Source organism: Mustela nigripes, chromosome 10, assembly GCF_022355385.1.
Source record: "Mustela nigripes isolate SB6536 chromosome 10, MUSNIG.SB6536, whole genome shotgun sequence".
In the NCBI taxonomy this organism is placed as follows: domain Eukaryota; kingdom Metazoa; phylum Chordata; class Mammalia; order Carnivora; family Mustelidae; genus Mustela; species Mustela nigripes.
In genome coordinates this window covers 52,126,372-52,145,056 of record NC_081566.1, presented here as the reverse complement: position 1 = coordinate 52,145,056, position 18,685 = coordinate 52,126,372, and the positions used below count along the sequence as shown (strand labels likewise).

General features: G+C 35.5%; 1 protein-coding gene across 1 annotated transcript in view; it reads left to right on the top strand.

The window, feature by feature from the left end:
* USH2A (usherin) overlaps positions 1–18,685 on the top strand; it is a 673,955-nt gene that overhangs the window by 548,807 nt on the left and 106,463 nt on the right. The window contains exons 56-58 of the mRNA XM_059413329.1: positions 271–454; positions 1,543–1,700; positions 17,100–17,258. Of these exons, the coding sequence (XP_059269312.1) occupies positions 271–454; positions 1,543–1,700; positions 17,100–17,258 (501 nt within the window). The remainder of the gene's footprint in view (positions 1–270; positions 455–1,542; positions 1,701–17,099; positions 17,259–18,685) is intronic.

The following is an 18,685-nucleotide window of genomic DNA, read 5'->3' as shown; positions in this document are numbered from 1 at the left end:
ACAGCCGATACAGAGAAATCTTCCTCCACTCAATGTCTGACATTCACTTTCTAAAGATAATTTACAAATAAAATAAAGCACTAAAAAGTGTATTTATACCCAACTGTATATTTTACCTCTAAAGTAAGGAAAATGTATTTTGGTTGCTTCACCCTGAGATTTTTTTAACAACAGACAAAAATATCATAAGATGTGAGGTTGTGGTTTGACTTTTGATAAGGTATATATTTTATTCAAACAGTAAAACCTCATTGTGTTATTTTTTTCCAGGGGTTTGGGTGACACCTCGACACATTATCATCAATTCCACAACAGTGGAGTTATTTTGGAGTCCGCCAGAAAAGCCCAATGGCCTCATCTCTCAGTATCAATTGAGTCGTAACGGAACCTTGGTTTTCCTGGGTGGCACTGAGGAGCAGAATTTCACTGATAAAAACCTCGAGCCCAACAGCAGGTGAACTAAAGAAAAATTTTACTGATCATATATTTAGAATTTAAAATTCTTCAGCGCTGAAAAGAGTGCACCTCAAAATGAAACAATAATAAATTAATTGGATGATTAATCTCTGTGTTCAGTAGCCATTCCATAACTGATTAGATCTTTTAATTCATTTCAGATGTTGAAGACTCAAGTGCTAACTCATAACTTTAGTCTTTAGAGTACATGACATCTTTTAAGTATATAAAATATACTAAGTATTAAACTTTAAAAAAAATTATCAAATTATCTTCAAAAACATGCATTCCTAAGCTAGCAATAAAAAAGATTTAAAGAGTTTTGTTTTACATCAACTAACTTTTCTTCTAATATAATGTTTTCTCTGCTTGCTGCACTCTGTATAGGTATGAATGGTTTTGGGGGGAAATTTCCACATATTTGCAATTCATTCCGATTCATATCTCAGCAGAAACAAAATGTATCTTAGATCAACAGATGTTTTACTGCAGAGAGTAGAGATCAATTCAGTTTTATTGTAGAGAGTAAGCAGATCAATTTAGAAACATCTTCCTCTAAACATATTTCCCTGAATTCCAACCTAGGTAAAAATGGCAAAGATTGGGGCACCTGGGTGGCTCAGTGGGATAAGTCTCTGCCTTCACCTTGGATCATGATCTCAGGGTCCTGGGATCGAGCCCCGGATTGGGCTCTCTGCTCAGCGAGGAACCTGCTTCCCTACCTCTCTCTCTGCCTACCTCTCTGCAAACTTGTGATCTCTGTCAAAGAAATAAATAAAATCTTAAAAAAAAATGGAGAAGATTAATTTGAATCCTTCACAATCTACTGGCAAACTCAAAGACTTTCCTGAAATCTAATTGATTACTAGCAGGTTAAAAATAAAGTGGGAAGGGGCAGAAATAGTGACAGTCTAGAGTGATGCCTATTCTGGAAAAATTATCAAGTCAACAATGATGTTTCTGGACAGGGAGCAGAAAATTTGCAATTTGTCATAATTTAGGACTAAGCAATGGAGAGAAAGCCCAACAACCGTTGTTCAAGTTTTTTGTGCATTGCCTTATCACAATCCTTTCTTTTTAATATAGATACATTTATAAATTGGAAGCCACAACTGGAGGTGGCAGCAATCCTAGTGATGATTACATTGTACAAACACCTATACTGACACCAGAAGAAATCCAGCCTCCATATAATATCACAGTAATCGGGCCTTATTCCATATTTGTAGCTTGGACCCCACCAGGTAAAGAAATAAAATTGTGTGTGTGTGTGTGTGTGTGTGTGTGTGTGTGCGCGGGCATGTATGCACATGCATATGTGTATGTAAAACATTTCAGAGAAAGTTAATTGAAGATAAGGAGGGAAATGTAAATTTAGTAAAGCAAAAGGAAATAGCCTGTCTCCTGGATAAGTACAAACAGAATAATACAAACCAATTCCTAAGTCTATACATAAATAAGTATATGCATATATACATACAGATACAGATGTAGGCATGTAGATAAAGATATATAGATACATAGATATATTCTTTTCTTTAAAAGTAATACTTTCTTTTAAGTACTAAAATCTGCCTTCTTATTTATATACAACCCAGGTAAGTCACATAGATCTGAATGACCTCAAACATTCATTCTGCAGGACTCCCAAGATTGGATCATTGATGTTAGATGATTCAGCCTTTATTATAGCAGTGAGTAAGGAATTCAGAAAGACAGTAGTTACTCTACCCTTTCTATTAGATTGTGGCCAGTTATGGTAGTTGAATTTTGCCCCTCTAAACTATATAGACTCGATTGTGCCATTCAGTCACTAGTGGGTTGCTTTTATGGCTTAGTGAATTATTATATTTTGATGTAAGCTTCATCCTTAGGTACAAATCTGATTGCATTAACACCGTGGAATAGGGATTAAAGTGAAATCTCCTTGCTCTGTCTTTTAACATAAGGAAAGTATGGAAATGCTGTTGCAGTAAAATTTAAAATGGATTAAGGTGTTAAATTCACTTCAAAATGTGATTTTATCTCTAATATCTAGTCTTCAGATAAAATTGACACAAATTTCTATTATCTCCATTGGAATAAGTTTAGCTACAGTCGAACATGCACTGAAAACAATTGGTGAGCAACTATGTTGGCCATCAGCAAGTCCATTCCATAAAATAATTAGCAAAGATATATTTTTCATTTACTTGAATGATTATCTCAGCCAAAAACTTGTACTTTTGAAAAAGTACCATACCAATTCATGATAAAAACCCTCAACAAAGTGGTTATAGAGGGAACATACCTCAACATAATAATGACCATATATGAAAAACCCACAGCAAACATCAGACTTAATGAAGAAAAACTGAGAGCTTTTCCCCCAAAGGTCAAGAACAAGACAAAGAGGTCCATTCTCACCGCTTTTAGTCAATATAGTACTGGAAGTCCTAGCCACAACAATTAGACAACAAAAAGAAATAGAAGACATCCAAATTGGTAAGGAAGATGTAAAGCTTTCACTATGTGCAGATGACATGAAACTCTATATAGAAAACCTAAAAGACTCCACCAAAAGACTATTAGAACTAAAAAATGAATTCAGTAAAGTTTGCAGGATAAAAATCAATGTACAGAAATATGTTGCATTTCTATGCACCAATAATTAATCAGCAGAGTAATTAAGAAAATAATATCATTTATAATTGCATCCAAAATAATAAGAAACAATCCTAAAATTTATATGGAACCACCAAAGACTCTGAATAGCCAAAGCAGTGTTGAAAAATGAAAAGCAAAGCTGGAGGTGTCACAATTCCAGTATTCAAATTATATTACAAAGCTGTAGTAATTCAAACAGTACAGTACTGCCATGTAGGTCAACAGAACATAATAGAAAGCCTAGGGACAAAAGCCCATAATTATATGGTCAATTTATCTTCGACAAAGCAGGAAAGAATATCCAATGGGAAAAAGACAGTCCCTGCAAGAAATGCTGTCAGGAAAACTGGACAGCAACCAGCAATGAATAAAACTGGATCACTGTTGGGGCGCCTGGGTGGCTCAGTGGGTTAAAGCCTCTGCCTTCGGCTCAGGTCATGATCCTAGGGTCCTGGGATCGAGCCCCACATCGGGCTCTCTGCTCCGCAGGGAGCCTGCTTCCTCCTCTCTCTCTGCCTACTCATGATCTCTGTCACGTAAATAAATAAAATCTTTAAAAAAAAAAATAACTGGATCACTGTCTTATACCATACAGAAAAATAAACTCAAGATGCATTAAAGTCCTAAATGTGAGATCTGGAATCATGAAAATCCTAGAAGAGAGCACAAGCAGTAATTTCTCTGACATTGGTGTGCAACTTTTTTTTAGATAGGTCCCCTGAGGCAAGGGAAACAAAAGCAAAAATGAACTATTGGGGCTTCATCAAAATAAAAACTTCTGCACAGTGAAGGAAACAATCACTAAAACTAAAAGGCAACCTTCAGAATGGGAGAAGATATTTGCAAATGATATATCTGATAAAAGGCTAGGAACCAAAATATATAAAGAACTTTAAAAATTCAACACCCAAAAAATAATAATTCAATTTAAAAATGGGCAGAAGATATGAACAGATATTTCTCCAAAGAAGGCATACAGATGACCAACAGACATGAAAAAATGCTTTTCATCATTTATCATCAGGGAAATGCAAATGAAAACTACAATGTAGTTATTCTCTGACCCTTGTCAGAGTGGCTAAAAACAAAAACACAAGAAACAACAGGTGCTGGTGAGGATGTGGAGAAAGGGGAATCCTCTTGCACTGTTAGTGGAAATACAAACCGATGCCACCACTGAGGAAAACAGTATGGAGTTTCCTCAAAAAGTTAAAAATAGAACTATCCTATGATCAAGCATTCACACTACTGGGTACTCACCCAAAAAACACTAATTCAAAGAAATACATACACCTCTATGTTTATAGCAGCATTATTTACAATAATCAAGATATGGAGGCAGCCCAAGTGTCCATCAATTGATAAGTGGATAAAAAAGATGGCATATATATTAATAATGTGTATATTAATAATATATGTTATATTCATGTGCATATTATATATATATATATATATATATAATTCATCCATAAAAAGGAATAAAAGGAAAAAGGAATTCATTCCATAAAAAGGAATGAATGGATAGAGCGAGAGAGTATAAAGCAAGGTGAAATGTCCATCAGAGAAGTACAAATACCATATGATCTCACTCACGAAGAATTTAAGAAACAAAACAAAAGAGCAAAAAGAGAGACAAACCAAAAACAGACTCTCACTACAGACAGTACACTGATGGTTACCAGAGTGTGCGTGGGTGGTGGGTGTGGGTTAAATAGGAGATGGGAATTCAGGAGCGCCCTTGCAGTGATGAGCACTGGGCGATGTATGGAATTCTTGAATCACTCTATCGTACACCGGAAACTAATACAGCACCCTGTGTTAACTAACTGGAATCAAAATAAAAACTAAATCAGCAAACAAATGGGCAATAGAGCCAAGAAGGTAACATAGAGGCCTAATATATAAAACTTAAGTTCTCATCAACCAGCATCCTTCTGATGTCATAATCTAAGATCAAAAACAAAAACAGAAGGGTCTTAATTTGGTCAAACTCACAGGAGAAAATTTATCAAGATCTTTATAAGCAAAGGAAAAGGTAAGCCTCTCTAAGATATTAAATATAAATGATTCCATCCGCCTTTGCTTTAAAATGAATATACAGCTCATTAAATTAGAGCAGAGGAATGATCACCAGCCCCAGCCTGTGAAATACAGCCCTGTAATCCTTACCTCAGTTTTAGGAGCATAGATATTCTTGAACTCCATTCTTAACTTCAGTGGAAGAAAACCCGTATCTTCTGCTGCAGAAAATATACGAACTTACATATCCCTTTACAGAATCCGTCTCTACTTGAATGGACCAGCATGCTATCTTGCTGTCTTCGAGCATATTTCTCCTTGGCATCTTTATGAAGCTGTGGTGCTTCTGTGCCATCAAGTAAAATGAAACAGAAAAGAGCCAGTCTGGGACTGGATTTTGCCTCTGAACCAGAGATTTCTCAGAATCCCACCAGAGTCTTCCACAATCCAGATTGTCAAAGAACAATAAGAGAAAGTCCAAAATGATAAGCAAAAAAAAATTTTAAAAAAGCCATGTGATCAGGGGGCTCCATGGCCTATCAAATCACTTGTCATTTTTAACATTATTATACACATAAATTGCTTATCTGAAGATACCTTTCCTTTTAAGACAATGGATGTCGGGTCAAAGAGAAAACAGGACTCGCATCTCAATTCTGCCACCTGTTAGCTGACATCAACAAGTCGGTTCTTCTCCCTGAGTCTCTGTTCGGTGCAGCCATAAAATGGAGACAATGGTAGTACATACATTTGGGTGGTTGTAAAGATTAAATGAGGTAATTTATATAATTAGCATATATTGGCTCTGTACATTAGCCTGTGAATAGTGATGATTTTTTTTGGAGAATTATTTTTGTCTTCAATTATTTATTTTTAAAATGTATTTGCTCCAGCCTTTGCTAGGTGCCAAGGGCCCCGTTTTCAAAATGTTAAAACAGTGCACTGCAGGATTGTATTTGTAAATGTTTAAGACTTCTCTTGAATTTCCCAGCAAAAATGCAATATGACAAAAGTCATATTTTTCTTTAAGTTCAACATCATATTTTTATGCTCAGTGTATAATGTTTACACTTAGAAAAGGATCGTTGTGAAATAAAGCACAACTTCTGCCTTTTTTAACGTAACCTTAACTCTTGCCTACCTCAGGCTTTGTAGAAATTGTTCATTCTAGCGCATCCTTGGGGGTATTGTAGAAATGCTTCACACACTAACTCTGACCATGTAACCAATGGTTAATAAATCTATAATATCCAGACCTGTCAATCTTTTAGTTTCAGATGTACAAAATCCATTACAGAAACCCCGTAATATATGGAAAGATTAAAATCTTAAATTAAACTTTTTTCCTGGTGCCTAGAAGGATTTTGAACTCTGTAAACAGGCAGATTATTTTGACTTCTGTATAATCTACAGTTGATTTTATTGGAAAGTACCTCATGCTGTGTTTTGATTTGGATAATAAAAACATTTTTCTGTTCCTGAAGAGTCACAAATATATATTTTAAACTGAAAGAAAACAAACTTGTTATAACCAGAGGTTGTTTATTTGCTCACAATCAAGAGCTTTCAAGGTACTCATCATACTCCTCTACCATTATGCAATGATTACATCATAAGCAGAGCTGAAAATTGGGCCAAGTAGTCCATACCTGCAGTTCCCCAAACCTGAACAAACATTAGAATCACCTGGAAAGCTTTTGCAAAGACCGGTTCTCAATCACAAGTTTACTGAATCAGAATCTCCTGGGGTGGAGTCAAGAAATCTAGATTTTTTTTTTTAAGCTTCCCAGATGATTTCAATGTTTTCCAAATTTAGTCATCATGAATTACATACACCAAGCAAAAGTGGTCAGGTACAATATTTTTTTCAAAACGTGAGTCGAACCACTTTCTCTTGAATGTTCAAAACCAAAATAGTGGTTAAATCAACTGGGTTTTCTCACATGTATTTTGTTTTGTGGTCAGTGTGAATAGAGCGACTTTACACAGGTAAGTTGCTGGGAGAAAACAATGTCCATGTGGCTGCTTGGCAACAGAAAATTACCTAGGCAACTAAGTGGGCTTTCAGTTTATAAATTATTATTTCAGTGATATCTATAAATTAATTCTTACTACATGTTTATAAATTTTACCAGAAAAGGAAGTGAGATCCAGGAAATGTGGAATATTCAGGGGAAGCATAATTAGAATACTTGTGGTGAATATCACTTACATTCAATAATATCACTTGTTTATACTTGCCTTTTGTTAAATTTCCAGCATATGCCAAACACTTTGATAAACATTTTCCCTGCCTTACCTGAGCTTATACTGATAAAAACCCTGGGATACAAATAGTATCATTATTTCCATATTAAGATAAGAAATTTGAATCTCAAAGTAGTAATATAGGGGTACCTGCGTGGCTCAGTGGGTTAAAGCCTCTGCCTTTGGCTCAGGTCATGATCTCAGTGTCCTGGGATCGAGCCCTGCGTACGGCTCTCTGCTCAGCCAGGAGCCTGCTTCCCTTCCTCTCTCTCCCTGCCTCTCTGCCTACTTATGATCTCTCTCTGTCAAATAAATTAAAAATAGTGTTAAAAAAAAAAAAAGAAGAAGTGATATAATATACTCAAGGTTACAAGCAAAGCCAAGATTCAAATTCAGATCTGTTATAAGAGCAATCTCCACAGGTCTTTGGCTTAACTCTTAAATCCGTATCAAGCTTTTTGTTTATTTCCCACCATCTTTTGGATTTGTGATACAACTGTATTTTTTGAAATAGTAGCCCAGAGGGCTGAGAAACAGAGCTAGTTATTGGCAAATACCAAATGACTGGGGAAGAATGCTTTTTATTTGGCATGCCTAGACCAGAAGAAGTAATTGTGTAAAATGGTGAGTCCCTGAAGGGAAAATACTTACCTCACAGTAGTTATCTTCTGTGGCATGAAGGAACTAGTAACCAGAAGTCTGTCTATTCAACCAAAAGTCAGGAAAGAATAGACATGACCTAGCAAAACCAGATTCCAAATGCTGAAAGATTTCAGTTAGGTGGGAGAGGATTTCTCAAATAACCACAAAAAGAATATTCCAGGACTATTTTAAAGCCTCAATAGACATTCTCTTACCTTTCAGGTAAGTCCTGGTTCATTTTAGCTCTTGACAAATGTTATTACTTGACAAATGTCAGTTGTAAGATTATCAAGACCCTTCAAGCTCTAGAAAATCAAGATTTCTACTCTTTTGCATATCATTTGTACCTTCAAATCAGATGATGCAGAAACAACATATCCTTTTAAAATATTTGCTGAATTAATGGAAGAAGAGAGTAGTGAGTAAGTTTCTAAAATTTGTCATTCAAGCAAATATAAATAAATTTTGGATTTTCTGTTGCTTAAAATTATTCAAACATGGGGCACCTGGGCGGCTCAATGAGATAAGCCTTTGCCTTCAGCTCAGGTCATGATCTCATGGTCCTAGGATTGAGCCCCGCATCCGGCTTTCTGCTCAGCTGGAAGCCTGCTTCCCCCTCTCTCTCTGCCCTCTCTGCCTACTTGTGATCTCTCTGTCTCTATCAAGTTAATAAATAAAATCTTTTTTAAAAATAATTCAAACATTTGACCTCCTGTAGAATCCTATCCCTCTCTCAACACTAATTCAACCCTAAACATACATACATGTGCACACACACACACACACACACACACACAAATACATATTTCTTCTTTAGAGACAAATAGGACACATACACGTATCTTCGAAATATTAGATGTCATCTTGTGGATGCATAATTTTTTCGCTTATTTCTGAACAAGGAATACTGGTTTCTAGGTGGAATGGGCTCCATCATTTAGTTTTCCCATGACCTTGGGCAGGTTCCACAGTGTCTCTGAACTTGAGGTTTCTTGTCTGCGAAACAAAGTATCAAATGCCCACCCTGCATTGCTTTTATGTGAAGTCGGTGAAGTAGCATGATACACATTTAGTGCACACTGCCTGGAAGCTGGCTATTATTATTCAAGCTACAGACAGCAGCCTGCCTAGCTGATTCCTAAACATTCCTTCTCATCCCGTACCAGCTCTTAACCTCAGGTCCAGACTTACACATTTGTATTAAAAAGAGTGGGGGATACATGTTCAACTAATGGGTAAAAAAAAATCACAGAAAATGAAGAAGCAAATTGTTCCTGGAACATAAATGGTTTACTCAGGATAAGAATAGAGATACTCCTGCTATTTCAGAATCCAAACACTCGAAATTATTTGAACTCTGAAGGTAATGATGAGTCTTTCTAATTTATCAAGGTGATGACTGTATTTTGAACTGTTCTAGCCCTTCATCATGTTCTAATTAACAATGTCATTGCATTCAACACATTTCCTCACTAAAGATGGTGAGTTATTTAGGTTTTATGCATAATCTCGAAGTACTGGTGTGTGTCCATTCATACTTATCTCTTAGTCCATTAAAGAAAACAGTTAGCAACTGTTCTTCTGAAAAATCATTTCAATTAATATTGCTTAGGAATAAAAAATATATTGGTTAGAAAAAAATGTTTTTTATTAACCAATTTTTGATTAAAGTGTAGTTAGCCATAATATGGCCTATCTAAAGACCTTAGGCATCTTGGTGTTCAGTTAGCTAATCAACCGCAGTGTATTAGATCAGATACTATCTATTTAAAGTCAAAATTGTCATTAAGTGCCCTAAAAAAAATTTACTTTGCTTTAACTGGGATGATTCAACTTTGACAATTCTTTCAGTTTTCTTTAAGTGCAAAAACCAAGTGACAGTAGTGCTGAATTTCAGAAGAAAGTATAAAACTCATTTCAATGATTTATGTTTTATTTAGCACAGTAAATCTTTATTCAGCTGTACTGAGGTATAATTGACAAATGAAATTATAATACATTTAAAGATTACAATGTGATGATTTGACATATATAACTGTGAAAAGATTTGCACCATCAAGTTAATTAATGCTAACATTTTACCGCATATTTATTTTTTGTCTTTCTGGCGAGAACACAAATTCTACTCTCTTAGCAAATTTCAGTTATACCCTACAGTATTATCAACTATAGTCACCACGTTATACCTTAGATCCCCAGATCTTATTCATCTTATAGCTGAAAGTTTGTACCTTTTTACCAACTTCTCCCTATTTCCCCCATTTCCAGCCCCTCGTCGCCACCATTCCACTCTGTTTCTATGAGTTCTTTTTTTTTTTTTTTTTAAGGTTCCACACATAGGTAATATTGTAAGGTTATTGTCTTTGTCTGGCTATTTCACTTAGCGTAAGGCCCTTCAGTTTCATCCATGTTGTTGCAAATGGAAGTGTTTTCTTCTTTTTATAAGTCTGAATAATGTGCTATTTCATCTATACTACATTTTCTTTATCCATCCCTCCACTGAAAGCCACTTCGGTCATTTCCATACCTTGGCTATTGTGAATAATATTGCAATGAACTTGGGAGTATAGATAGCTCTGTGAGGCAATGATATCATGCACTTTGGATATGTACTCAGAAGTAGGTTTGCTGGACCACAGAGTAGTTCTATTTTTAATTTCTTGAGAGCCTCCATACTGTTTTCCATAGTAAACTGTCACTGGCAATATGAGCTTCCATTCCCAACAACAGAGTACAAACAGTCCCTTTTTCTGCATTCTCACCAGTATTTGTGATCTCTTGTCTTTTTGATAATGGTCATCCTGAGAGGTATGAGGTGATAGCTCATTGTGGTTTTTTATTTGCTTTTCCCTGGTGATTAAGGATGTTGGGCACATTTTTACATATCTGTTAGCCATTTGCTTGTCTTTTTGGGGGGGAAATGTCTATTTGTAGCCTTTGTCTACTTTTTAATTAGGTCTTTTTTATTTTGCTATTGATTTGCATGAGTTCCTTGTATATTTTGGATATTAGCCCCTTTTTAGATAAATGGTTTGCAAATATCTACTCCCATTCCATAGGCCACCTTTTCATATTGATGGTTTCCTTTGCTGTGCAGAAGCCTTTTAGTTTGATGTGTCCCACTTGTCAATTTATTTTGTTGCCTTTGCTTTTGTTATTTAATGAATTTTATTGAGTTCTAATATGTAGTAGGCATTTTTCTAAGACATTAATATGTATCATTTAATGTTTTTAACAACCTAATATAGTATAGTATAATACAGTATGTCCTATTGTATAGTACAGATAGTATAGTATAATATAGTATGTCTATTGTTTTGCCTATTTTACTAATGAGAACAATTTAGATACTCTTTGGTTATTTTGTCTAGGTTATTTATCACAAATGTGTTGGAGCCAACCCACAATGCATCTGACTCCAAGTTCTACGATCAAAATCACTGCTATTTTCTCATCATTTTTCTACATAAACAATGCAGAAAACAAATGATTTTTTTCTAAGCTCTACTATAATCCAGTTCAGAAGCTAAAAAATAATTTTGCTTTAAATATAGCAAATATGAATGAGGACAATGTAATTTAAGAGCAGCTCGTCCACTAACCCAGCAGGAGTGTTTTATTTGTAGCTTAAAATTTCATGAGATATAACTCATTAGCCTTTAGGTATACTGAATTATCTATTCACTTTAATGAACATGAAAATATTTGCTGAGCCCCTACTCAGAGGCAAGGTATAATGCTAGACACCCTGAGAGTTATAAAGAAGAATGAGACGTTGTCCTTCCTGTCATAACCCTACTATCTATTAAGGTAGAAAGGGCATAAAATGACCACTATTCTATGAACTTATGTAAAATTTCCATACAGTTGTTACGGATTTGTGTTTAAGAGAGTCTTGTTTCGGGGCACCTGGGTGGCTCAATGGGTTAAAGCCTCTGCCTTCGGCTCAGGTCATGATCCCAGAGTCCTGGGATCGAGTCCCGCATGGGGCTCTCTGCTCAGCAGGGAGCCTGCTTCCTCCTCTCTCTCTGCCTGCCTCTCTGCCTCCTTGTGATCTCTGTCTGTCAAATAAATAAGTAAATAAAATCTTAAAAGAGAGAGAGAGAGAGAGAGAGAGTCTTGTTTCACTTCCAAACCCTCGAAAGGGCATAACCGAGATATGCCTACCTATGCAACAAAGAATTGTCTAGCTGATTTGTTCAAAGCATTACATTAAGTGCAACCAGTGTTTTGAAGCAGCTATCAAACTGAATTAATAGTTTTCCTCTTAGAATTTTTCCTGCTCCAGCTCCTAAAAAAAGATTTTAAAAAAGGATTATTTGATTGACTTGTCCCGTTGTAAAGTATGCACCTGCTGTGAAATGAAGCCACGGAGAAAAAAAAAAAAAGTTGAATAATTTAACTTTTTTATTTGTAAAGATAATCAGGGTTTTTCTGATTACATCTTAACTTCATAAATGTTAAATAACCTATCAGCATCTAGTTGTTGTAAATTATGAAAAGGAGCATTGCGAGGAATATTAACCAACGAAATCCTTGTTCTTTAGTGAACAAGAAAATGTGTTATGGCAGCTTGTCATTGTGGGACTGGTAACTTTGACACCAAATAACAAAACTGCCATTTGCACTTAGGGTAAATTGGTTCACTTGAGCTTCCACTGCTCCTCTTGCTCTGACATAAATTTATGAACTCGGGAACTAACCAAGTCGTGTGGCTTCCCAGCTGACTTTAACAAATATGCCCATTTCATTTCATTTAGTCATCAGAATACCAGGGGGCTAGGTTGTTTCAGACTCATTGCAGATGGTGTAGGGTTTGCAGGAACACAGGAGCCTTTCATGTCACAGTCATGTAAATTATGACAGTGGAGGGGCCCTCTTTCCTAAATACATGTCACTGTTTGACATGCTCATAGCTTCAAGGAGCATTTTCTCTTCAGCACCTCATAAGTATATGTAAAGGACATTTATTTCCAATTAACCAAGATGTGAAAAATACATTTTCCGGGTTCATGCCTTGACTAGCCATGTTGAAACCTAGATCAAGATAATGTCTATATTTGAAATGTAGCAGAAAGACAGCTTTGTTCTCTGACCCCCTAGGAGTCCTGTCCTTCTAAGCAGAGAAGTTATTGAAAGCAGCCCAGTAGGTACAGAGGAAGACATTCAGTAAAGCGCAACCTCAGATGAATTGACGGAAAGACCATTTCTAAATTATGGCTAGAAATGGAAAAATATCTTCGTAGGAATACACTTGATCATATCCAAGTATTCATTAAAAAAGCTAGATAAAATATTGTTATAAAGAGATCTACTTAGATGAATATAAGTTATTTGGAATTAGAATAGAAACTATACTTTTTAAAAAAAGGTGGGTTCGGAGCGTTTGAGAGCTGATAAAATAGTGTCGGAGATGTGGGGTTTTTTTTTTTTCCATTTTGTTCCATTTCATTTTGTTTTGCTGAGATGTCTGTCATTAACTCAGCACTTTCTATTCGCAGGAATGTACTAAAATGTTTTACATGCATTTTCTAATTTAATCCTTATAGCTCTTTATGAGGTGGCTATTATTATCATCATTTTACAGATGAAGAGACCAGCGTTCATAGAGGTTAAGTAATTTACCAGAAACAAATAAGGGCAGAGAAGTGACTTGATCTGCCTGACTCCATTCTGTGGTTGGTCTAGTTCAACAAGAATGATAGAATATTTTTCAAATGAGTGTTTGTCAAACTTTTCTATAAGATCTATCCCAGGAACAGAGAAGACAAAATGAACATGCGATCAATCGTAGGAGTTCTAGAAACCACCGAAAGTAATCACCATAAGTTTGCAATTTCTTTAAGGTCTTGCTTTTTAGGTTAAAAACTCATACAAATTTGCCATTTTATTCCAATGTGTTTATCTTCATCCAAAAAATAATGTATTTTATAATTTATCATTAGGGAAGTTATTTATTTATTTATTATCTATCTCCTTGGATAAAGAGTGCTACGCTGTTATATTTTAGGATATTAGATCACTCTGGAGAAAGCTGACCCCAATAAGTTCAATGTCCAGGCAATTCTTTCTGTGTTCATTGTGTTATAAATATGCAGGTACAAACAGCAGCCTTTTTCCCCCCACCGTTTTACAGACTATGTCAGGGTAACAATAAGGAGAAACGGCCAAAATGGGATGTGCATACTGTGACATTCCAAGATACTGTGAATGGAAATTTCCATTAGCCTATCTTCCTGCTGAGAGGTCAAACTACAAACTGAGAGGGTCCCTGATCAAGTCTTCAATCTCTTTTACTACCTGGAACAACAATCTCCAAAGAACATTCTTAGTGGGGGAAAAAAAAAAGCCTGATTATACAGCTCTTTATTTTACTTCTAATGTAGTACATAGGTTTTCCTCACCCATTAATGGACTAAGAGCTTCAAATGGTCCCTATAATCAATTCTCTGCATCCAACTCTCAAACTTCATTTTAACTATAGCAGTCTTTTTGGGAGCAGTAAAACCATTGCCAGTTTCATCTTATAGTTGGGAATTAGGAGTCAAAGAGTATCTTCTAAATAAGCCCAGTATGTGTATGCACGATGCCGTTAAAGAGAAAAATAAATTTATTTACATTTTCTAGCCATTAATCTTTGTCATGGTATCTTTTTTCTTCATAGAAAAAAAAAATAACATAGAAATGTCTACTACCTAAGATTCAGCAGAACTGTGGGCCCAATCAAAGTTTCATCCTGTGTCTGCAGAAGATTACCCATGATGATTTAATTTTAAAGCAATACTGAGCAACTCATATTAGATGGTGTTTTGATTGCATCACGAATAGGACTTGTACTTGTTCAAAACACTGATTATGTCAGCATAAACTTCTGCTGTCATTTAGTTAGTTCTAAGGTGACTATGGAGTTACAACAACTGACCAGTCAAAGCTCTGATCACTCAGTACCAATATAATTTTCTAGTCTTGGACTTTTTAGGAAGAAAACTCCATACCAAATTTTTGTGAACAAGGAAAAGTGGGATTCTGCTGGTTTCCCTTGCTCAGGCAAGGAAGCCTTGCATTTCCCAAATTTTAAAGGTCAAAGTGGCATTCCAGGAAGAGGTGCCATGTTTGTCCTTGTCTTTAAAAATACTTTGACAGAAATCCACAAGTGTGTAGGGTATATGTATCTCAGTTTCGGAAACTTACCCTTCAGAGCTTCAAATATTCACCTATAATTTAGTTTCCTCAGTAAGAATTCTAATTTTTCCATTTCTTCCCTCTAATCAGTGCTCAGTAACTGTTCTGCCTGGCTACCCATGTTGTCTCAAAATTATCCTCTCATTTTTCCTCAGTTGTCCTAATCCAAGTTTCCATTACCAAGAGAGAACATAAATAGAGAGAGATAAGTTTTGTTATCAGATGGGTCTGAGTTCAAGTGTGACTACCCCAAGTAATCAACTGGCAATCTGGAACAAGGTGCTTAGTTTTCTCGTCTTGAAAAAATGCAATAACATTTGCTTTACAATATTGTCCTAAGATTTCAATCATTCACTCAAACTGACGTTTATTGAGCTGCCACTTTGTGCTAAACTCTAGGCACTGAAACTACGCTGGGGATAAGAACAGAGCCCCTGACTTTATGGAGTACCCTGTCCTGCATGCAACCAGAATGCAATGAGATGGCTGTTCTTGTTTGGGTTATTGCTGCAACTGTGTAGAAAGAAAGCAGGGTCGACTCCAGGAGTCTTACCCAAAGGCTTTACTCTAAGGCGTTTGGCATAGGAAAGAAGAACAACAGATTTGGGAATGGAAAATACAGTGATACGCTTTGGACCTGTTGAGATGGAGGTCTCTGTGAAGTAGGTTGCTGAAAATAGAAATTAGGAATGCAAGAGAGATAAAAAGCCAGAAATAGGAATTTAGGAATCAATGATAGAACAGCAGTAATTTAAGTCATTAGAACAAATACAACAGATAATTTAACAAGGATGCTCTAATTTAAACTAAAATTTCTCAGTCTGGGTTCAGCACAATCGCAGCTTTCCAAAGGAAACAATTGTTCAGTCCTCTGACTATGATCAATATATCCTTTGGAGAGTTCTTATTTTCATCTATCCTACACAAAATCCCGAGCATCTCTGCTTTATACTGGCTCTTCCAACCCTTATACAATTAGGGCTCTATCTACAAAAAGCAAACCTTCATTTCATTTTTTAGGCCTCATTTCTGAAGCGTTATTGAGTCCTGTGCTGTAGATTTCATTGCTTCTACAGCAAAGATAACCTTATTTAAGTGCTACAAAGGGAAGTAATTAAACCCTCAAATGTTATAAGCTATCAGATCAATGAGAAAATCTCATGAGAAATTCCATTATATTCTTCATTCAAGGCTCATATACTCTCCTTGAAAAAAAAATGTACATGTTGTTCATGACCAACTAAAACTTACAGGCATTTAATTATATGAATAGATTGTGAAAAGGCTAAACTCACAAGACCTTCTTTCTTTAGGAAGCATTGTGAAAAATGACAGTTTTGAACCCAAATTTCATATGTATTTAGGTCCATAAGTCTCCCTGACAGAGTGGACTGTCCTAACTCAATAATTAATGTACTGGGAATTCTCTAGGTAGACTATGATTTGGATACTTTATGGGCTATTATGTCAAGGATCTGTGTCAGACTGGATGCATACACAATGCCTACAGAAAAATTATTGTCACAAGCAAAACTGGTGTTTTTTTTTTTTTTTATGTACTTTAAGAGTAAGTAAGCCGAGCAAAAATATATGACACCATTTCTAATTGCCTTGTATTTTTTAAGAAGTGAAACATGCCTTCGCTTTTATTTGCCCGTAGAGTGTACCTTTGAATAGAACTATTATATGTACTTCATTTGTTTTTGAAAAGGGGTGATACATGTTTTATTTTTTACTTTTGGGATATACATTCATGCAGTTATTAAGTGCTATATTTGGCAATAATATATCTTTAAGTTATAAAATGTTAAAGATTCATCGTTTTTAAAAGACAAACATTTGTTGATCATCCTGTATATCATACATATGTGTTTTCTCTCTCTCTCTCTTTTTCTCTCTCTTTGAAGGGATCCTCATCCCCAAAATGCCTGTGGAGTACAATGTCTTACTCAATGCTGGAAGTGTAGCACCTCTGACCTCCTCTGTTGGTCATCATCAATGCATCCTTCTGGAAAATCTGGCTCCATTCACACAATATGAGATAAGGATACAAGCATGTCAAAATGGTGAAAGTCTTTCAGATACTTGTCCTGGGCTTTTATTAAAAACAAAAGTATTTTATGAAAAAATTCATTAAAAAGGAATAGATTCTCAATTCAAATACAAAGACTAACATTTCATTTCTTATTTGTACTGGACTGTTTACCCAGAAAAATCAGAGCCTGGCATTGAGTGAAGCATTATGCATTTCTGCACATTAAATCATGAATATTTAAATATATTAAAATGGTGGTTTTGCAAAGTCTTGTTTTATAAGGCCCTTTAAAAGAAAAACACCTAGATCACATAAAGGAATCATTGGTAATATAAAACAAAATAGGTATTATGAAAATTTCAAAAAAAAAAGGTACACACTTTGGTTTATTTAAGTTTTATTTGGGATTGAGGGGAGGCATTATTTAGAAGTCGGGTTATACTTGAATGAATCTTACATATTTTACTGTGCTTCCCTGGACTCTTTGTCATATATGTAGGCTGTTGCCCTGAGTTTCATGGCATAGGCTAGTTGTCTATGAAATCATCCATATCGTTGGTTTTAAGGAAGAACCTCTATCAGTCCCTTCATCTCTCCAAATGTTACAACATATATTAATGAAAGAAGAAAAGATACAACTCATATTGGTGTATAAAACATATTGCTCCACTTTAAATTAAAGAAATGCCCCAATCTTATACTCGAGTGGTGGGAACTCCTATCTTATTTGTGCTTAAGAACGTCTGTGTCCAAATGAACATGAGTTCTCTTGGAGCTGATTGGGACGAGGGGTCTGTGATTTTGCTTTGCCTCATCTCTGAAACTGTGAGTCAGTTTGCCCACTTCTCTCTACAAACTCAACCAAGGTATTTTGTTTTGAAAGGTACTACTCTCTCTGATCCAGTCTTCAGCTACTCAACATGGAAACAGTTTCAAACTAGTGTTTTCTTTATTTAAATACAAAATCCACTTCTGCATCTCTACATCTCTAGAATTATGCTATGGAGATACAATATTCTTCAAATTAATTGATTCCTGCATGTTGGGAGCTGGCCATTATTTTACGATATTGGCAAAAATAAGATACTATTAAGAATATACAAGATGTACCAGTCACACACCCTAGTGATACTCAAGTACTTTATCACTTTCTGGCATAATGACTGTAAGAAGCTAGAGAAGCCACAGTTCAGACAAGCATAAGCATTATGGTCTATGCCTCTGAAAATTTGTCATTACTTAATGGATTTTCCAAAAATGATTCCCTATTTAAATATACATAAAATATGTTTGTATATAATAAAAAATATGTATACATATAAATACATTCAAATTAGAGATTTATAGTACTAGTCTAAAATATGTGTACAAAGGTCATATACAAAAGTTCAGCTCATATGATTTCCATGATCTCCTTATCCTTCTATATGCATATGTAACTCTTTTCCCCGCCTGAGA